This window comes from Mesoplodon mirus, assembly GCF_964341445.2.
Source record: "Mesoplodon mirus genome assembly, chromosome: 7".
Classification (NCBI taxonomy): domain Eukaryota; kingdom Metazoa; phylum Chordata; class Mammalia; order Artiodactyla; family Ziphiidae; genus Mesoplodon; species Mesoplodon mirus.
The window spans coordinates 89,044,062-89,064,121 of NC_138983.1; the positions used below are offsets into that span (position 1 = coordinate 89,044,062).

Genomic DNA, 20,060 nt, shown 5'->3' on the forward strand with positions numbered 1-20,060 from the left:
CCCGGGAACATTTCTGATCCGGTGTGATAACAGCTGGCAGGCCTTGAGTGTCTACTCCGGCCAGAGACTTTGACTTTTTATACATAGATACTCTCTCAACGCCCTGCACCGCTGAGAAGACCCAGACCCAGGCACGCAGAGAACCCTGGCCGAGGTCGCAAAGCTAGGAAGTTGCAGAGCACTGATCTGCCTAAAAAGGAAGCATCCATCTCTGCATCTTCAAAAGCACACACCTGCTTTCCACCTCCCCTCGCCAAGCTTCACTTTTCAGGAAAATGCTCTCGCTCTGGGCTGGTCCCTAGGCAACTCTTGCATGTAATTCCACGAAATGCCCAGAAGAGGGCGCGAGGACTCGCTCTCCCCGGGCACCCACGCGATGGGGCTGAACTTCGCAGAATCGCGAAAGGAAGAGTGACGCGCTCCAGACGAACTCCACCTGTGGCCGTACCCGGGCCCTAGGCTGCACGGAAGGTGACACAACACGGCACCTCTGCACCCCACCCCACCCCACCCCACCCCCGCAGGGGCCTGGACTCACCGAGGCTGGGTTTTCGATGACCAGTTCGTAGGTCAGCCCTCTGGACCCAAACCTCAGGATGTCTCCGGGTAGGAGCTTCACAGCCACGTTCTGAATGTGGCACTCATTGACGAACGTGCCGTTGCAGGAATTGAAGTCGTGGAGAACAAAGCTGCTTTCGGCCTCATTATATTCAATGAGTGCGTGATGGTTGTCGACGTCTGCAGACTGAAATGCAGAAGGGGGACAGTCAGAGCCAGGAATAACAGGAATAACAAGGAATAACTAGTGCCACTGACACTGGGGGCCCCAATGTGCTAACCACTTCATCTGGCTGGACAGTCACTGCAATCCTCATTTTAAGAGGAGGATGCTGAGGGTCAGAGAGGTTAAGTGACTTGCCTAAGGCCACACAGCTAGTGAGTGGAGGGTCACCAGAGCCTGACAGCAGACCCAGAATAGATGCCCAGTTTTGGGGTAGGGCGTCAGGCAACACAGAGGCAAGAGGGAACTCGGGGGGAATTGGCCAGGAATTGGCCACTTGATAGTTCTCTGATCCCATGCAAGTATCCTTTTGGTTGTCCCGAGTGGCAAGACAGCAGAAATGGCCCAACACAAACCAGAAAGGTCAGTTGGCAAGTGACAACTGTCCATTTACTGCAAGTGTTAAAGTTCAGGGGAGGTTTTGTAATAATTGTTGTTTGTTCTATTCATTTTTAAAATAACATGTTTTTTGTAATAATGCAGAAAATGAGAACTAGAGAAAAACACAAAGAAGACATTAAAATCACTTAGACTCCCGTCCCCCAGAGGCAGGCACTGAGAACACGGTGGTTCACATCATTCCAGTCTTTTCTCTATGCTTACAATCTTTTTAAAAAGTTTAAACACAATTGAGCTCACACCACAAAACATAGTTTTATAACTACCTTTTAAAAGCTTTGGTGTATAATGAAGGTTTATCCCATGTGATTAATTATTACTGTTGCTTCTTAAAAGCTAATCAGAATTTATCTAACCAAAGATGATCTATTTTTCAATAGGGGCCCTGGTGTGACCACATTTCCCTCAAAAGAGAGAGACCCCAGACAGTGATTTGTCAGTGGCGTCAGAAACCTCCTGTGTAACCACTTTAATAAGAAGAATGAGCAAAACTCGGCACCAAGGAAGAAATATCACATCCCCCCTGGCCCCGGCGCCCTGGACTATGGGCTGCAGGGCACGTGCGAAGTCCTCTGTCTTCTCAGGACACTGCCTATGAGCCATCCACTCCAGCCTGAGACTTTGCAAATATTTTCTAAGTCACTCTTCTCAGAGTGCCTCATCCAACTTTCATAGAGAGTACTTGGACTTAGAAATCTATACTAATGTCCCACAATATAATTATAACCAATAGCTTATAGTAATAATAGCTTATAGTATATGAATAGATAATAATATAACTGCATATATTAGTAGAATATATTAATGACACATTATGTGTAATTACACAAATGCCAGGAAATTTGCTAAGTGCTTTACTGCATTATCCCGTTTCATCTTCACAATAATTCAAAGGGATACTTCCTCATTTAAAAAAAAATTTAATTTTTTATTGAAGTGTAGTTGATTTACAATGTTGTGTTAGTTTCAGGTGTACAGCAAAGTGATTCAGTTATACATATATATAATATCTATTCTTTTTCAGGTTCTTTTCTATCACAGGTTACTGCAAGATATTGAATATAGTTCCCTGTGCTGTACAGTAGGTCCGATAGTTACTCATTTCTTAGATGAGGAAACTGAGGCATAGAACGATTAAGTGTGCCCACAGTCAGCCACTTTGACTCGCTTGGCTTGTTCCCAGGTTTGCCTGATTCAAATGACTGTGCCTTTACCCACTTTTCAAATTCCTACCAAACACTTTGGCACTTAAAATACTGAAACACAAGAAGAAAGCAGGAGTAGCTCTATTAATTTCAAGCAGAGCCAACTTCAGAGGAAGGAAAGTTATCAGGGATAAAGAGAGGCGATACATAGTGATAAAGGGGTTGATTCTCCAAGCAGACATAACAGTCCTTCATTGTATGTACCCAACAATAGAGCATCAAAGTATGGAAGGCAAAAACTGATAGGACTGCAAGGAGAAGCAGATGAATCCATCATGGTAGCTGGAGACCTCAACAGCCCTCTGTCAGTGACGGGCAGACCCACCAGCCAGAAAATTAGTAAGAATGAAGTTGAACTGAATAGAACTACCATCATCTGGATCTAACTGGCAACCACACAGCTTCATCCCACAGCAACAAAACACACATCCTTCTCAAGCTCCCATTGAACATTCACCAAGCAGACCACATTCCAGGCCACGAAATATACCTCAACAAATGTAAAAGAATAGAAATTATGCAAAGTACGTTTTCAGAACACAATGGAATTAGGCTAGAAACCAATACCAGAAAGACAGCTGGAAAATACCCAAATATTTTCAGATTAAACAACACACCTCTAAATAACAGATGGGTCAAGGAGGGAGTCTCATGGGAAATAAAAATTCATCTTGAGCTAAATGAAAATGAAAATACAACCTATGAAAATTTGCAAGATGCAGTGAAAGCAGTGCTTGGAGGGAAGTTTATGGCATTGAAGGCATACATTTGAAAAGATCTAAGCTTCCACCTTATGAAACTAGAGAAAGAAGAGCAATATAAGCCTACCACAAGCACAAGACAAGAAGCAATGAATGAAATAAAAAGCAGGAAAACAAGAGAGAAAAGTCAGCAAAATAAAGAGCTGTTTGGTTTTTCTTTTTTTTGTAAAGATCAATAAAATTGACAAACCTCTAGCAGGATAACCAAGAAAAAAAGAGAGAAGATACAAATTACTCAAATCAGAAATGAAAGCGATGGCATCACTACTGATCTCATGGACACTGAAGGGATAATAAAGGAATATTATGAATAATTCTATGCCCACAGATTTTATAACTTAATGAAGTGGACCATTTCCTTGAAAGACACAATCTACTGAAACTCACACAAGGAGAAATAAATACTCTGAATAGACTCATATCTAGTAAAGAATTTGAATCAATAATGAATAACCTTCCAAAATGGAAAGCACCAGGCCTGGATGGGTTCACTGGTCAATTCTATCAAACATTAAGGAAAGAATGATACCAGTTCTCAATAATCTCTTCCAGAAAATAGAAGAAGAGAGAACACTTCCCAGCTCATTCTGTGAGGCCAAGCTTATTCTAATAGCAAAACCAGATAAAGATATTGCAAAACAGGAAAATTTCAGACCAATACTGCTCATGAACATAGATGCAAAATCCTCAACAAAATATTAGCAAATTGAATCCAGTGATGTATAAAAAGAGTTCTACACCACAGTCAAGTGGGATTTATTCCAGGTATGCAAGGCTGGTTCAACATTTGGAAATCAATTAATGTAATCCATCACATCAACAGCGTAGAGAAGAGAAATCGCATTATCATAACAGTAGATGCAAAAAGAGCATTTGACAAAATTAAACACCATCCATGATAAACTAACAAACCACCAAACCACCACAACAACTCTTGGCAAATTAAGGATGGAGGGGAACTTCCTCAACCTGATAAAGTACATCTATAAAAACCCTAAAGCTAACGTCATATTTAATGGTGAGAAACTAGAAACTTTCCAATTAAGATCAGGAATAAGGTGAAGATGTCCCCTTTCACCACGCATTTTCAACATTGTACTGTATCTCCTAGCTAATGCAACAAGGCAAGAAAAGAGAATAAAAGATAGATTGGGAAGGAAAAAGAAATCTTCTTTGGTGAGGTGTTTGTTCAGATCTTTTGCCCATTTTGCAGATGGCATGATTGTCTATGCAGAAAATCCCAAAGAACCGACAGAAAGCCCTCCTGGAACTAATGAGCAATTGTACCCAGGTTGCAGAATCCATGATTAATATACAAAAGTCAATTGCTTTCCTATATACCAACAATGAACAAGTGGAATATGAAATTAAAAACACAACACCATTTACATTAGCACCAAAAAAAAAAAAAATGAAGTACTTAGGAATAAATCTAACAAAATACTTAGCTATATGAAGAGGTATATGAAGAAAACTACAAAATGTTGATGAAAGAAATCAAAGTAGTCTAAATAAATGAAGAGATATTTCATGTTTATTTGAAATTCCTTAATGATATATGATGTTTAACATCTTTTCATATGCTTATTTGACATCTGTAGATTTTCTTTGGTGAGGTGTCTGTTGAGCTCTTTTGCCCATTTTTAAGTTGGGTTGTTTGGTTTCTTATTGTTGATTTTTAAGACTCATTTATATTGTTTATTTATTTATTTTATTGAAATGTAGTCGATTTACAATGTTGTATTAATTTCTGCTGTACAGCAAAGTGATTCAGTTATACATATATATACATTCTTTTTAAAATATTCTTTTCCATTATGGTTTATCACAGGATATTGAATATAGTTCCCTGTGCTCTACAGTAGGACCTTGTTGTTTCTCCATCCTGGATGTAACAGCTCACATCTGCTAACCTTAACCCCCCACTCCATCTCTCCCTCAACCCCCTCCCACTTGGCAACCACAGTCTGTTCTCTATATCCATGAAGACTCATTGATTTTGGATACATGCTTACAGCATCTTTATTCATAACTGCCAAAAACTGGAAGCAACCAAGATGTCCTTTAAAAGGTAAATGGATGGACAAATTGTGGTACATCCATACAATGAAATACTAGTGATAAAAATAAATGAGTTATCAAATAACAAAAAAGACATGGAGGAATCTTCAATGCATATTGCTTAGTGAAAGAACCTAGTCTGAAAATGTTACATACCGTATGATTCCAACTGTATTAAATTCTGGAAAAAGTAAAACTATAAGGAGAGTAAAAGATCAGTGCTTGCCAGGGGCACAGGGGCTCTGGGGCTCAGAATGAAGAGGAGGGGCACAGGGGATTTCAGGGCAGTGAAAATATTTTTTATGATACTGTAATGGTGGATACTTGTCACTATACATTTGTCAAAAGGAAAGAACGTACAACGCAAAGAGTGAACCCTAATGTAAACTATGGACTTAGTTAATAATAGCATATCAATATTGGTTCATCAGTTGTAACAAATGTACCGCACTAATGCATGATGTTAATAATAGGGGAAACTGTGTGTATTGGAGGGGTGGATATATGGGAACTCTCTGTATTCTCTGCTCAATTTCCTGTAAACCTAAAACTGTTCAAAAAATAAAGTATTTAAAAAAATGAAAACACATTAGTTCTTTGGAAAATGTCACCCACATCATCTTCATCACCATTGCCATTGATCTTTGTGTACTTTGAACCTTTGATAACCCATGAATGAGAGAAATTCTGTGTGTTACATTTTGTTTGTCTCTTCCCAGGCTTCACTGCTTTCAGTTCCTCAAAAACTGTCAAGCCATTATTAAGAAATCAAAGCAAGCAGGAAGTTTTAAATGACTCCACAAATTTGGGTGAGCCTCTACCACATGTTAGGCCAGGAGACAGCTTCCTAGTTTGGCCCTATAATATCACTCGCTCCCTTTACTTGGAAAATTGCTAAATGCTGCTCCTGGACAGACGCCCTGCTGCTAATACAGACTGACTCTATAAGCCCCAGCCTACTGAGCTGTCCAACTATGAGATGAACTGTTATTTATTTATTATTATTTTTATTATTATCCTTATCATCCTCTAACATATTTTGAGGGCTTCCTGTGAACTGGGCCCTGCTGAAGCATTTTGTGTGCATTTTTATCATTTAATCTGCATGACAGCCCTAAACAGGGTCTCTATTATTATCTCCATCTTAGAGATAAAGAAGCTGAGACTCAAAAGGTGAAGTGAGAGGACAGCATTACCTTGATACCAAACCCAGACAAAGACACTACAAGAAAACTACAGACCAGTATCTCTTATGAACACTGATACCACAATCCTCAACAAAATAGGAGGAAACCGAATTCAACAGCACATTAAAAGGATCATACACTATGACCAAGTGGGATTTATTCTTGGAATGCAGACTTGATGGTTCAACATATGAAAATTAATCCACGTAATACATCACATTAACAGAAAGAAGGAAAAAAATGATCATCTCGATTGATGTACAAAAAGCATTTGACAAAATGCAACACTCTTTCATGATAAAAGCACTCAACAAACAGGGAATACAGGGAAATTACCTCAACATAATAAAGGTCAAATATGAAAGGCCCACAGGTAGCATCATACTCAAAGGTGAAAGACGGAAAGCTTTTCCTCTAATTTCAAGAATAAGATAAGGATACCTGCTTTTGCCACTTCTATTCAACAAAGTACTGGAAGTCCTAGCCAGAGAAATTAGGCAAGAAAAAGAAATAAAGGCATCTAAATTCGAAAGGAAGAAGTAAAATTATCTCTGTTCACAGGCAACATGATCTTACATGTACAAAATCCTAAAGAGTCCATGAAAAACCACAACCCTCTTAGAACTAAAAAATTACATTCACTAGCAAAATCGTAGGACACAAAATCAACACACAAACATCAGTTGTGTTTCTATATGCTCACAATGAACAACCTGAAAAGGAAGTTAAGAAAATAATTTCATTTACAATAGCATCAAAATGAATAACATATTTTGGGATAAATTTAACCAAGGTGGTAAAAGATGTGTACACTGAAAACTACAAAGTGCTGCTGAAAGAAATTAAAGACACAAATAAATGGAAAGACACCCTGTATTCGTGGGTTGGAAGACTTAAGATTGTTAAGATGTCATTACTACACAGAAGGATCTACAGATTCAAAATCCCAACAGCAGTTTTTGCAGAAATAGAAAAATTCATCCTAAAATTCATATGGAATCTCAGTGGACCCCAAATAGCCAAAATACTATTGAGAAAGAAAAGCAAAGTTGGAGGTCTCACACTTCCTGATTTCAAAACTTACTGCATACAAAGGTACAGTAATCAAAACAGTGTGATACTGACATAAGGTCAGGCACATAGGCCAATAGAATAGAATAGAGAGCACAGAAATAAAACTTTGCATATATGGTCCAATGATTTTTGACAAGGGTGCCAAGATTATTCAATGGGGAAAGAACAGTATTTTCAACAAATGATGCTGGGAAAGACTGCAAAAGAATTAAGTTGAACTCTTACCTTACACCATGTATAAAAATTAACTCAAAGTGGATCAAAGACTTAAACGTAGTCTAAAACTATAAAACTTTTAGAGGAAAGCACAGGAGGAAAGCTTTATGACATTGGATTTGGCAATGCATTATTGGATATGATACCAAAAGCATAGGCAGCAAAAGTAAAAATAGATAAATTCAACTATATCAAAAATTAAAACTTCAGTGAATCAAAGGACACAATAAACAGGGTGAAAGGCCATCTAGAGAATGGGAGAAAATAGTTGCAAAACACAAATCTGAAAAAGGGTTAATATGAAGAATATATAGAGAACTATAACTCAACAACAACAACAAAAAAGAACCCCCAAATAACCTGATCAAATATGGGCAAAGAACTGGAATAGACATTTCTCCAAAGAAGATATATAAATGTCCAACAAGCATATAAAAAGATGCTCAACATTACTAGTCATTAGGGAAATTCAAATCAAAACCACAGTGAGATACCACCTCATACCCATTAGGATGGCTACTATCAAAAACAAACAAACAGCAACAGAAAATAACAAGTGTTGGCAAGGATGTAGAGTAGGGGAACACTTATGCACTGCTGAGAATGTAAAATGGTGCAGCTGATATGGAAAACAGTAGAGCGGCTTCTCAAACAATTTAGAATAAAATTATCATATGATCCAGCAAGTCCACTTCTGGGTATATACCCCAAAGAATTGAAAGCAGGAACTTAAAGAGTTATTTGTACACTCATGTTTATAGTAGCATTATTCACAATTGCCAAAAGGTGGAAGCCACCCAAGTGCCCACTGACTGATGATTGGATAAGCAAAATGTGGTCCATCCATACAGTGGAATATTATTCAGTGTAGGAGGAAGGAAATTCTGACACATGCGACAACATGGATGAACCGTGAGGACATGATGTGAAATAAGTGTCACAAAAAAGCAAATTTAGTATGATTCCACTGTGTGAGGTACATAAAGTAGTCAAGCTCATAGAAACAAAATAGAACGGGGGTTGCCAGGAGCTGGGGAAGGGGAAACGGGGAATTGTTCTTTAATGGGTACAGTTTCAGTTTTGCAAGATGAAAAATTCTGAGGCTGGTTGCACAACAATGCAAATAACTTACAACTACTGATCTGTACACTTAAAAGTGGTTAAGACGGTAAACTTTATAGGTATTTTACCACGATTTAAAAAATGGCTAAGATGAAGGGACTCACTCAACATCAGGATGCTGGCCCAGGGCAATGTCAGGGTTTGAACCCAAGTCTAATTCCAAAACTTGTACCTTTGATTTGTACCCTGTGATTTTCAGAGTAGAGAGTGATTTAATAATGAGAGAGGAGACAGGCAGGACCTAATATAGAAAACAAGTGCATTTTTTAAGGCTCCTGCATTGAAAATGTCTTTAAAAAGTATATAGTGAGTCCATAAAATATTGAGACGTTTAAACTTCTATTAACAATGACCATCTGCTCTGATGACCCCTGTGCTTTAAGGAAGCCTCCTCGGGAAGCTGACTTAGTTATGACATTGCCCTGAGGTTCACTGACACTGTCGCTGAGGTTCGACGTGTACCTGGAACCGTCCTTTGGAGCTAGGTTTCAACCTTGCATCACCTGGCACTGGGAAGCCCCATCTCAGACCATAACCTCCCACTCCCGGCCTTCCTTATCCTCTGTCTCGTCCTCTCCTTGAGTCACGTAGCCTTTGCTCCCTGTTTGCTCCCTATGGGTAATGCCCTATGCTCACCCAGCCTGGGCCCTGCTCAAGCTCACCAGCTCCTTCAAGTCCATCCCGGCCCCCAAACCCTCCTGCCACCCTCACACTTCTGTCCTGAGGCTGGCCCAGTGCCCTTTGGGCCCCCCAGCCAGCAGGTCCCTGCTCTCAGGCTTTTCATTCTACTTTGACAACAGCCTCCTAGGTCTTCACCTCCTGCTCCTGCCGGCATTCTCCGTCTGCTTCTCCCGACCCTCCTCCATCCCTTTACACGGCGCCCTCTGCCCAGCAGGCCCACCTGTGCAGCTACATCCATGGGCTGATGGGCTCCTTGTCTCTGGTTTCTTGTTGGGTTTGGCCAATGGGGGGTTAGAGATCAGAGCAGGGAGGAGAGAGCTTGGGGTACTTACTCCCCTGGCTTCCATTCTCTGGGGCCACACAGCTTCCCTCAGAGGACTCTACCCAGCCCTCGGGGTCTCCGGGTCCCAGGAAATGCCCCTGCCCCTCACCCCACAGCTCTGGGGGTGGGAACAGTCCTCACTCATACTAGCTCTGGGCCCTGCACTATCCTTTGTGGTTTCTCTGAGCCCTGCCCACTCCCTATGGAGTCCCTTCAGGAAACTCCCCTCCATCACTCCACACCCCTGTGAATGTGCCTTCAGCTCCCTGCCAGGACCTGGACTTCCCAGGCATGGAGAAGCTCCTAGATGGGACCTTCAAGGCTTCTCCTAGCTGCCAAGGGCCTCTGGGTGGTCCTGCCTTCATCCCACCCTGGTCTGGTCCCTCTCCTCAACCATCTCCTCTTCTGCATCCTCACCTTGACAGTGTAACTTCCTTCTAACCTGTGAACATGCTCACCACCCCCTCGGCCTGGAAACACCGCCTCTTCCCCCTTCCTTTCCTTTATTGTCAAATGGCTTCAAGAGGTTCCTCTCCCGCTGGGTCCTCAACCCACTGCCATTGCCCTCGGGGGCCTCCTCGGGCTCTCGGCCTCTCTGTGACATGTGACACAGTTGTCAGAGAGAGGCACGTGGCCTGGTGGTTCAGGGGTTGGGGGAGCAGGGCAACGTGGTGGTTATTAGACTGGGCTCGAGTCCAGCTCTCCTACTTCCTAGCAGGGTGACCTTGGGCAAGTGATACCTCAGCTTCCTCATCTGTAAGGTAACAAAAGGACACTCTTATAAGCTACTGGTGACGTATAAATGATATAATACATACTAAAGCACTTACAAGAGAACATAGGGCAAATGGGAAATGTTCTCTGTTATGAGCAAGAGGATGGGCTCTGGAGTTAGAAAGCCTTGAGTTCAAGTCCCACCTCTGCTACCTTCCAGCTGTGCAGCCTGGGGCACGGTTCTTTGCTTCTCTTTGGTTGCTCCCTGAGCAGCAAAAATGAGTTTGATAAGCTGGGCTTCGTAGGATTGACAAAAGGTACTGCTTGGTGACATGTTCAAAGGAGTGGGATAACATTTTTGAAATTAACTTGTGTGTGTGTGTTTGTGTGTGTGTGTGTGTGTGTTTTATCTATTTCTTTTAACTTTTTGGTTCTAGGCTATAGCATCCCCCAGCCCCATCCCCCCAATGCCCCCAGAAAGGGATGTAGTGCAGAAATAGTAAAAAAAAAAAATGGGGTTTTCAAAAGAATAAGGATATGAGGAAACGGCCAGGCGCTGGTGAGACGACGGGTCTGGGATTGGAAGGAAAGAAGAAGCTTCTCTGCTTCCCCGTCAGCTGGATCCTTCCTCCCCGGTCTCCCCAGGAGAGCCCTGTGGACCGGCAAGGCCTCAGGAGAGGCTGGTCCTGAAATCAGACTGCCCGAGCGTGGTGCCCAGTGCCCCAGCCTCCCTCTGTGACCTCAGGCAGGATACTCAGCCTATCTGTGCCTCAACGCCCTCATCTGTAAAGTGGGGCAAACAACACTAACCTCCTAAGGATGAAATGAGTTAATACACTCGAAAGTGCCAAGAACAGTACCTGGCACAAAGCAAGCTGTCTCTGTGATGAATACCCTCAGCCTGGCAACAGCTCTCTGGCTCCCTCACCTCTCTGACTGCTTCCAGGTCTCCACGCCGGGCTCCTCTCCCCTCAGATGTCCGTTTCCTCCGCACTCTGTCCATGGGCTGGGGCCACTGTGCCACCACCTCGATTCGCAGGTGTGTATTTCCAACCCCTGGTTCATCTCCAGGCCCCAAACTGCCTGGCTGCTTCCGGGATGTTGATGCAAATAATAGGAGAATCCCAGCAGCCTTGTTTAATAATAATAAACAAGACTATGGTGTAGGCTCTGGTTCTTTTCTGAGAGGCAGCCCAGAACTGGAAGGGGCCAGGAAAAGGGACGAGAGTCATCCAGCTGGATGGGATCTGGGGTGTGTGTATGAGATCAGTCTGGCTTCACGACCCTCAGATCCCACGCGAGAAGGGCTGACACAGGCTGGAGAGATGGCTAAACCCATGAGAAAGGAGATGCCTGGCAGGACACTGACCACCGAGGGTGAGGTGTGGACACCAGCATTTCATCCCCCTGTCATGTCTGTTCTTTCTTTTTCTCTTCCATCTCCACCCTCGTAGCTGCAGCCCTGTGCTGACTTGGGCTGTCCTAGAGCTCAGTCTTCTAGGGATCCTGGGACTTCCCCAGGGTGGGACTGAGGGAGTCCCTGGGGAGGGGGAGGGTCAGTCAGCCCTTCATTGTTTACCCTTCGCTTCTCTTTTCCTCAAAACAAAGTTTATTGAAAGAATACACACGCACACACACACAAGCAGGAGTTCTGCTGATCAAGAACGGAGAGGGAGGGAGCACTGATGGTGGGGTTCTCAAAGTGTGGTCCTGGAGCCAACTCCAGGGGACTCCATTCCCCCCACCTGAACCTGGGGAGCATATAAATGTGAAGATTCCTGGGCCTTACCCCAAACCCACTGGGTCAGAATGCCTAGGAGTTCATGTTGAACAACCACTCTTAAACATACGGAAAATCCAACAACCACTGGCTTTGGTGTTTCTTCATTCTGGAAGAACTGAGTCCCTTTCTCAGCAGAGTTTAAATAACAGCCACATCCAACTCTAAAGATTACAGTTTACAAGGCACATCAAATCATATAAATTATAACTTGCAAGGTTTAGCTGTGAAATGAGCAAGGCTGAGGCTTTTGAGCCGTGTAAAATGGGAGAGGGGAGATTGTGAATAGAGCTCCTGATGGCTCGCCTGCACACAGCAGCTGGGATGTTCACTGGCAGGTCTCCCCCTTGTTTACAATCCTTCAAGCCTTCTTCCCACTGCTTTTCAGATAAAGATCAAAACCCTTACGGTGACATGAAGGAGGCCGACTTGTCCCTTAGCCCTCCTCCTTCCCACTCTGACTTCTGGACGCCCTGGTTTTCTCTCAGTCCCTTGGGTTCACAATATGCTCTTCCACCCCAGGGCCCTTGCACATGCCATTCCCTTCTCCTTTTGTCTAGTTAAGTCCTCCTTGTCTTCCATATTCCTTTCCTTTACAGCCCCAATGTTGGAATGGAATTAGTCACACCTTTGTGGGATCATTTGACTTATTTCTCTCTCTCCTGGCAGCTTCCTGATGGCAGGGACCATGTCCAGTTCTGCCATCACTGTACCCCTAGACTTGGCTTGGTGCTGAGGCTCTGGGTAAATACTGTGCAATGAATGAGTGATAGCAACAGTTATCACTGTTGACTATAAACAGTTCTCACTAGCCTGGCTATAAACAGGCTTCCTATTGCCTTAGGGAACCAAACTCCTTACAGGATATAGAAAAAAGTCTGGAAGGTAAAACCCTGCAAATATCAATATTGATTTTTCCCTGAGCCAAATGATTACAAGTGACTTTTATTTTCTTCCTTATATTTTCCTTTCTCCCAATTTTTAAAAACAAGAAGCATGTAACTACCTTCCATTATCGGAAAGAGTAAATGATGTCGAAATACTATGATACCAATAGTCAAAACAACATGTCAGCCTTGCTGATGAGTAGAAATCTTTAGAAGCATGACTGCCTATTCTTTAGGATTGATCCAAGCAAATAAACAACCTTTTTTATTTGCTAGATGTAACCTCTGGGTAAATGCAATGATGACTTTTTAGTAATATAAATCCCTGAATTTTTTTTTTTTTTTTTTTTTTTTCGGTACGCGGGCCTCTCACTGTTGTGGCCTCTCCCATTACAGAGCTCAGGCTCCGGACACGCTGGCTCAGCGGCCATGGCTCACGGGCCCAGCCGCTCCGCGGCATGTGGGATATTGCCGGACCGGGCACGAACCCGTGTCCCTTGCATCGGCAGGCGGACTCTCAACCACTTCGCCACCAGGGAAGCCTAGTGACGTATTTCATAAGCTAAGTCCGAGGAGCAGTAAGCAGTCAATTATTTATATACAATGAATGCAACTCAATTTCTGTCTAGTTAATAACTGTCCTCATTAGTTCCCTTTTCCAAATGGCTTATTAATGTCAGTGGATCCTCATCTCAACCCTCTGCACCTCTGAGGATTCTTCTCAGTCTCTGTTTTAGGAGACCATAATAATGATCATTGTGACATTCAGTGAGCACCACATGCCAGGCTCTTTCTATGCATTTCTCACTTAATCCTCAGAATAACCCTGTGAGGTAAGAGGTTTACAGACAGGGAAAAGGAGCTCAGAGTGATTAAGTAATTTGGTTGAAGTCACTCAGCCACAAAGTAGCCTAATGAGATTCAAACCCAGCTCTGTCTATCTCCAAAGCCTGTGCTTTTAAAAATTACTACAGTTTTCTAATATCATAGGCCGGTTCAAAACAGAGATCTCTGTCTCTACTTTAGCCAGACAGGAAATAAAACTACCCCAAATCTATGCCTTGTTAGCATAAAGAAGAAACTACAGTTCTTCTTCTTCTTCTTTTTCCTCCCACTTTGCACACTGAACAGATGTTCTGTGTCCTTGAAGGGAGACCATATCATGGAGGAGAATCTCACGGGGACGTTCATGGAGTTATCTTTAAATCTGTTGCGTTTACAATAAACATTCTCAGAAAACTAGGAATAAAGGGGGAAATTTCTCACTTGGTAAGAACATGTATAAATACCCTACAGCTAACCTCGTACTTAACGGTTAAAGACTGACTTTTTTCCCCTAAGGTCAGGAACAAGTGAATATAAGGATTTATACACTGCTCTTGTTCAGCAGAGTCCTGGAAGTCTTAACCAGGGAAATAAAGCAAGGAAAAGAAGATTCAAGGCATTCACATCTCCTTTTCTGAAAGGAGAAATAAAATTGTTCTTATTTGCAGATGACATGATTGTTTATGTATAAAATCCCAAGAAATCTACAAAAGCCCTTATATAAGAAAGTGCAGTTAAGGTTCCAAGATACCAAGAAGCATACAAAAATCAACTGTATTTCTATATACTGTCAATGAACATGTGGACACCAAAATTAAAAATATAATACCATTTACAATCACTCAAAAAAAAAAAAAGAGAGATATACTTAAGTGTAAATCTAACAAAACATGTTCAGGACTCGTATGCTGAAAACTACAAAACACTCATGAGAGACACTGAATAAATGGAGAAATATACCATGATCATGAATTGGAAGACAATGTAGGAGTATATCAATTATTCTCACATTGTTATATAGGATTAAACACAATTCCAATCAAAATTACAGCATGATATTTTGTATATACAGACAGGCTTACACTAAAATGTAAATGGAAAGGCAAAGGAACTAGAATAGGTTAAAAAATTTTTTTAAAGAAAAGTGGGAGGAATCACTCTACCTGATTTAAGACTTACATAGCGACAGTAATCAAGGCTATCTCATAATGGTAGATCCATTATGACAAATAGATCCATGAAACATAATAGGGAATTAAGAAGTAGCCCCCATAGAAAGTATGGCCAGATTATTTTTGACAAACTTGCAAAAGCAATTCAATGGAGAAAGGATAGTCTTTTCAACAAATGGTTCTGGAACAACTAAATATCCACATGGAAGAAAAATGAACTTTGACCTAAATCTCACATCATTAACGACAGTGAACCCAAAATGGTTCATAGATTTAAACATAAAACTATAAAACACTTAGAAGAAAACATAAGAGAAAATCCTCAGGGTCAGGGACCTTGTGGCATGTTCTTAGACATGACACTAAAAGCATGATCTATAAAAGAAAAAATAACTACCTGGACTTCATCAAAAGTTAAAGCTTTTGCTCTGTGAAATACTCTGCTAAGAGAATGAAAAGACAAGCTACGGATGGGAGAAAATATTTGCAAACCATCTATCTGACAAGGGACTCATATCTAAAATACATAAAGAATTCTCAAAACTCAATGGTAAAAAAATTAACAATTCGATTAGAGACACTTAAAAGATATGAAGAGATATTTCACTGAAGAGGATATGCAGAAGGCAAACACGTACATGAAAAGACATTTAACATCACTATCGATTTGGGAAATGCAAGTTAAGACTATGATGAGATACCACTACACACTTACTAAAACAGCTAAAATGAAAAACTGTGTTTATGCTAATTGCTGGTGAGGATGTGTCTCATACATTGCTGGTGGAAATGAAAAATGGTACAGCCATGCTGGATAAGTCTGGCAGTTTCTTTACAAACCGAATATACATAAACACATATGTTAATCCATGCAATCATACTCCTGAGCATTTATCACAGAGAAATAAAAACTTATGTTCACACAAAAACCTGTACACAAATGTTTATAGTACATTTATTTGTAATAGCCCCAAATGGAAACAAAATGTCCTTCAAAAAGTGAATGGTTAAACATAGGTGATACGTCCATACCGTGGACTATTACTCAGCAATAAAAGAACAAGCTAAGGGCTTCCCTGGTGGCGCAGTGGTTGAGAATCTGCCTGCTAATGCAGGGGACACGGGTTCGAGCCCTGGTCTGGGAAGATCCCACATGCCGCGGAACAACTGGGCCTGTGAGCCACAGCTACTGAGCCTGCGCATCTGGAGCCTGTGCTCCAGCAACAAAAGAGGCCGCGATAGTGAGAGGCCCGCGCACCGCGATGAAGAGTGACCCCCCGCTTGCCACAACTAGAGAAAGCCCTCGCACAGAAGTGAAGAACCAACATAGCCAAAAATAAATAAATAAACAAATGTGGGTTTAAAAAAATAAAAACTGGAAATAATAACAGTCCTTTATAAAAAAAAAACAAACAAAAAAAAACAACAAGCTAATAACCTAAATGGATGTCAAGGGCATTACAATGACTAAAAAAAAAAAAAAATCAATTGCAAAGGTCATAGATAAATGATGAAAATTATAGAGACGGAGAACAGATTAGTGCTTTTCGGAGCGTGGGGACGATGGTGGGAGGAGGAATTGTGACTATAAAAGGAGCATCACAAGGGACATCTCTGATGATGGAATACTCCTATATCCTGAGGGCCACACCCAAATCCACACGTGGTAAAATGGCACAGGACTCCACACATGCTTCGTGCCATTCTCTCTACCATTTGTGCATCTATAATTATTTCAAAATAAAGTTAAAAAAACTCTGTTGAGTGAAGTCTGAGAGTGGTATGCCTTTCACAGTCCTAAAGGGATTCCATTGCATTTCTCTTTCTGCTTCAATATTTTAATCCCTTTCAAAATGTTAAAAGGCTCAAAGCCACTGTTTTTATAATTCCTTACTTACAATTTCTTCCAACTTCCTTGGCTGTCAATGAGCTGGGACTGTGGACCAAGCCACAGCTAATTCAGAGAATGGAATGAAATGAAGTGAGAGAGCGCTGAGGCCACGCCCAGGGCTTACCCTGATTTACTACTTGGAGGTACGGGGGCGGGGGAGGCCTCTGAGGGGCCCAGAGTCTCCAGAAGCTCTGGAAAGGGCGAGAGGCCATTGCTCAAGCTGGGCCCTTCAGGTGGCCGTGGCTGCCAGACGCGGAGCAGGTGAAGGTCAAGCATCAGCTCTACGCCCACCTTCCAAACCGCGCCATCAGGGTGGGACACTGCACACACAGTCAGCAAAGGACACAGGGCCCATCGCACTTTGCACTGTGCTCATTCTCACCACATGTGCCAGGGAGACCCAGCACATGCCGGGATTGGTTATTGGTGGCACACCGAGGAAGGCTGGGACTGTTAGCCAGAGGCTGTGCTTTACAAGAGACTGGAGTCCACAGAACAGTAAGGACTTTTGGTGGTGTGAGGGGTAGGGAGGGTCGGGGACTGGCTAGGAAGAGGTCTTACCTCTAAAACAAGGTCTGAATTTTCATGCCTTCCAATCGTAGTGCTTTTATTCAGGACAAAATAGCCTTCTGCACTCTTTAGATAGGCTTTCATATTCTCTGCTTTCCCTATAAAACGTTTTCAGAAAACAATTTTGTTAGAAAAATACAGTCCTCTAATTATTCAATGTCATATTTAGAATGAATGGAATACACCATAATGTCCACAGGAGAAGTCAGCAGATGTAGGAGTGGATAGCTGGATTTAACAATGATCACAATGATAATTCCACACATTTTTAAGACTGTCCTTTTAACAGTGATAGCCGGCATAGATGAGCTTGCTTCTGATCACAAGAGGACATCCTTTATGTAATTCAGAGCACAAACAAGCAATAGCAAAAAAAAAAAAAAAAAAAAAAACCAAATCTGAATTCCACTGATAACCGCTCTCCACCTCCCATTAAGCTTAGTTTGGGGTTAGTTATCTGACAGAATCAAATACTCAGTGTTACTAACCCACCACTTACTAGCTCTGTGACTCTGGGTGATTTACTTATTCTCTCTCTATGCCTCTGTTTCCTCATCTGTAAAATGGGGCTAATAATACTCTGTATCCCAAAAAGTTTTGTGAGGATTAAATGTGAAGCATCTAGAATGGTGATTGCTACACTAAACACCCAATTGTCCTACTGTGATTGTGACTGTTATTAATCTTGGGCTTCTGAACTTTGACTCAAGAAACCCCAACTTCTACAGAGCTTCTTAAAGTGTGGAAGAGTCAGTCATCAAGGAAATGGGCATTAGAAGATACTTTCTAAGTCACCGCATTCCTTCATATATTTAGGTTGAAAAAAAATGATTTCCAAAGACAAAATATCAAGATTATAGCTTGGCTGTACGGTCAAGACTCTGTACGTATCTTTTCCTGGCATTTTATTAGGAAAATGTCAAACACACAGAAAAGTTGAAAGAAGTGGATGGTGAACTTCTATAGAACCACCACCCAGATTCTACAATCAACATTTTGCTCTATTTGCTTTATCACATATCTACCCATCTATACATTTTATATTTTAATGCATTTCAAAGTAAATCCTATACATGGTTTTAAAATTTATTTATTAATTTTTGGCTGTGTTGGGTCTTCGTTTCTGCGCGAGGGCTTTCCCTAGTTGTGGCAAGCGGGGGCCACTCTTCATCGCGGTGCGCGGGCCTCTCACTATCGCGGCCTCTCTTGTTGTGGAGCACAAGCTCAGTAATTGTGGCTCGCGGGCCTAGTTGCTCCGCGGCACGTGGGATCTTCCCAGACCAGGGCTCGAACCCATGTGCCCTGTATTAGCAGGCAGATTCTCAACCACTTCGCCACCAGGGAAGCCCTATACATGTTTTTTATTTATTTATTTATTTATTTATTTATTTATTTATTTATTTAAATTTTTTTTTTTTTTTTTTTTGCGGTACGCGGGCCTCTCACTGTTGTGGCCTCTCCCGTTGCGGAGCACAGGCTCCGGACGCACAGGCTCAGAGGCCATGGCTCACGGGCCCAGCCGCTCCGCAGCATGTGGGATCCTCCAAGACCGGGGCACGAACCCGTGTCCCCTGCATCAGCAGGCGGACTCTCAACCACTGTGCCACCACGGAAGCCCATATATACATGTTTTTTAAAACATAAAAATTTCAGTGACTTCAGCTGGTTCCAAGATGTTGATGATAATTCACATGATATTTGAATTCTGATCCATCTCAGTGCCATGTCAAAGATAGCCTCTTTTCTTTCTTTTCCTTTTTTTTTTTTTTGGCTCTGTTGGGTCTTCGTTGCTGCATGCGGGCTTTCTCTAGTTGCGGCGAGCGGAGGCTACTCTTCCTCACAGTGCGCAGGCTTCTCACTGCGGTGGCTTCTCCTGTTGTGGAGCATGGGCTCCTGGTGTGCAGGCTTCAGTAGTTGAAGCACGTGGGCTCAGTAGTTGCGGCACTAGGGCCCTAGTTGTGGCTCGCTGGCTCTAGAGTGCAGGCTCAGTAGTTGTGGTGCACTGGCTTAGTTGCTCCGAGGCATGTGGGATCTTCCTGGACCAGGGCTCGAACCCGTGTCCCCTGCATTGGCAGGCAGATTCTTAACTGCTGAGCCACCAGGAAAGTCCCCAAAGTCTCTTTTCAACTGAAAGGTCACTGAAGTGTGAAGTTGTTAAACTGTGGATAAAAACAAAAATCTCTAGGTCTGACCGTAGAGGGTCTCCTGTCTGGCTCTGCTTTCCATCAACATCTCCATCATCATTCCATCACTGAATCCCTACTAAGTGCCAGGCACTGGGCTATCCTTTTACACACATGGCCTCTTTTCACCCTCAGAACCACCCTGCGAGGCAGGTGTCAGTACTGTCCCGCTTTACAAATGAGGAAACTGAGACTCAGAGAAGTTAAGGTCACACAGTAGTAAGTGTGT

At 42.3% G+C, this 20,060-nt stretch overlaps 1 protein-coding gene across 1 annotated transcript in view; it reads right to left on the bottom strand.

Moving 5' to 3' along the window:
• Positions 1 to 17,732, bottom strand: part of LOC309808862 (forkhead-associated domain-containing protein 1-like) — a gene marked incomplete at both ends in the record, with an annotated part of 196,741 nt that extends 179,009 nt beyond the window's left edge. Inside the window, 2 exons of the mRNA XM_082629439.1 lie at positions 539 to 745; positions 17,640 to 17,732. Of these exons, the coding sequence (XP_082485565.1) occupies positions 539 to 745; positions 17,640 to 17,732 (300 nt within the window). The remainder of the gene's footprint in view (positions 1 to 538; positions 746 to 17,639) is intronic.
• Between the last annotated feature and the right edge of the window lie 2,328 nt (positions 17,733 to 20,060).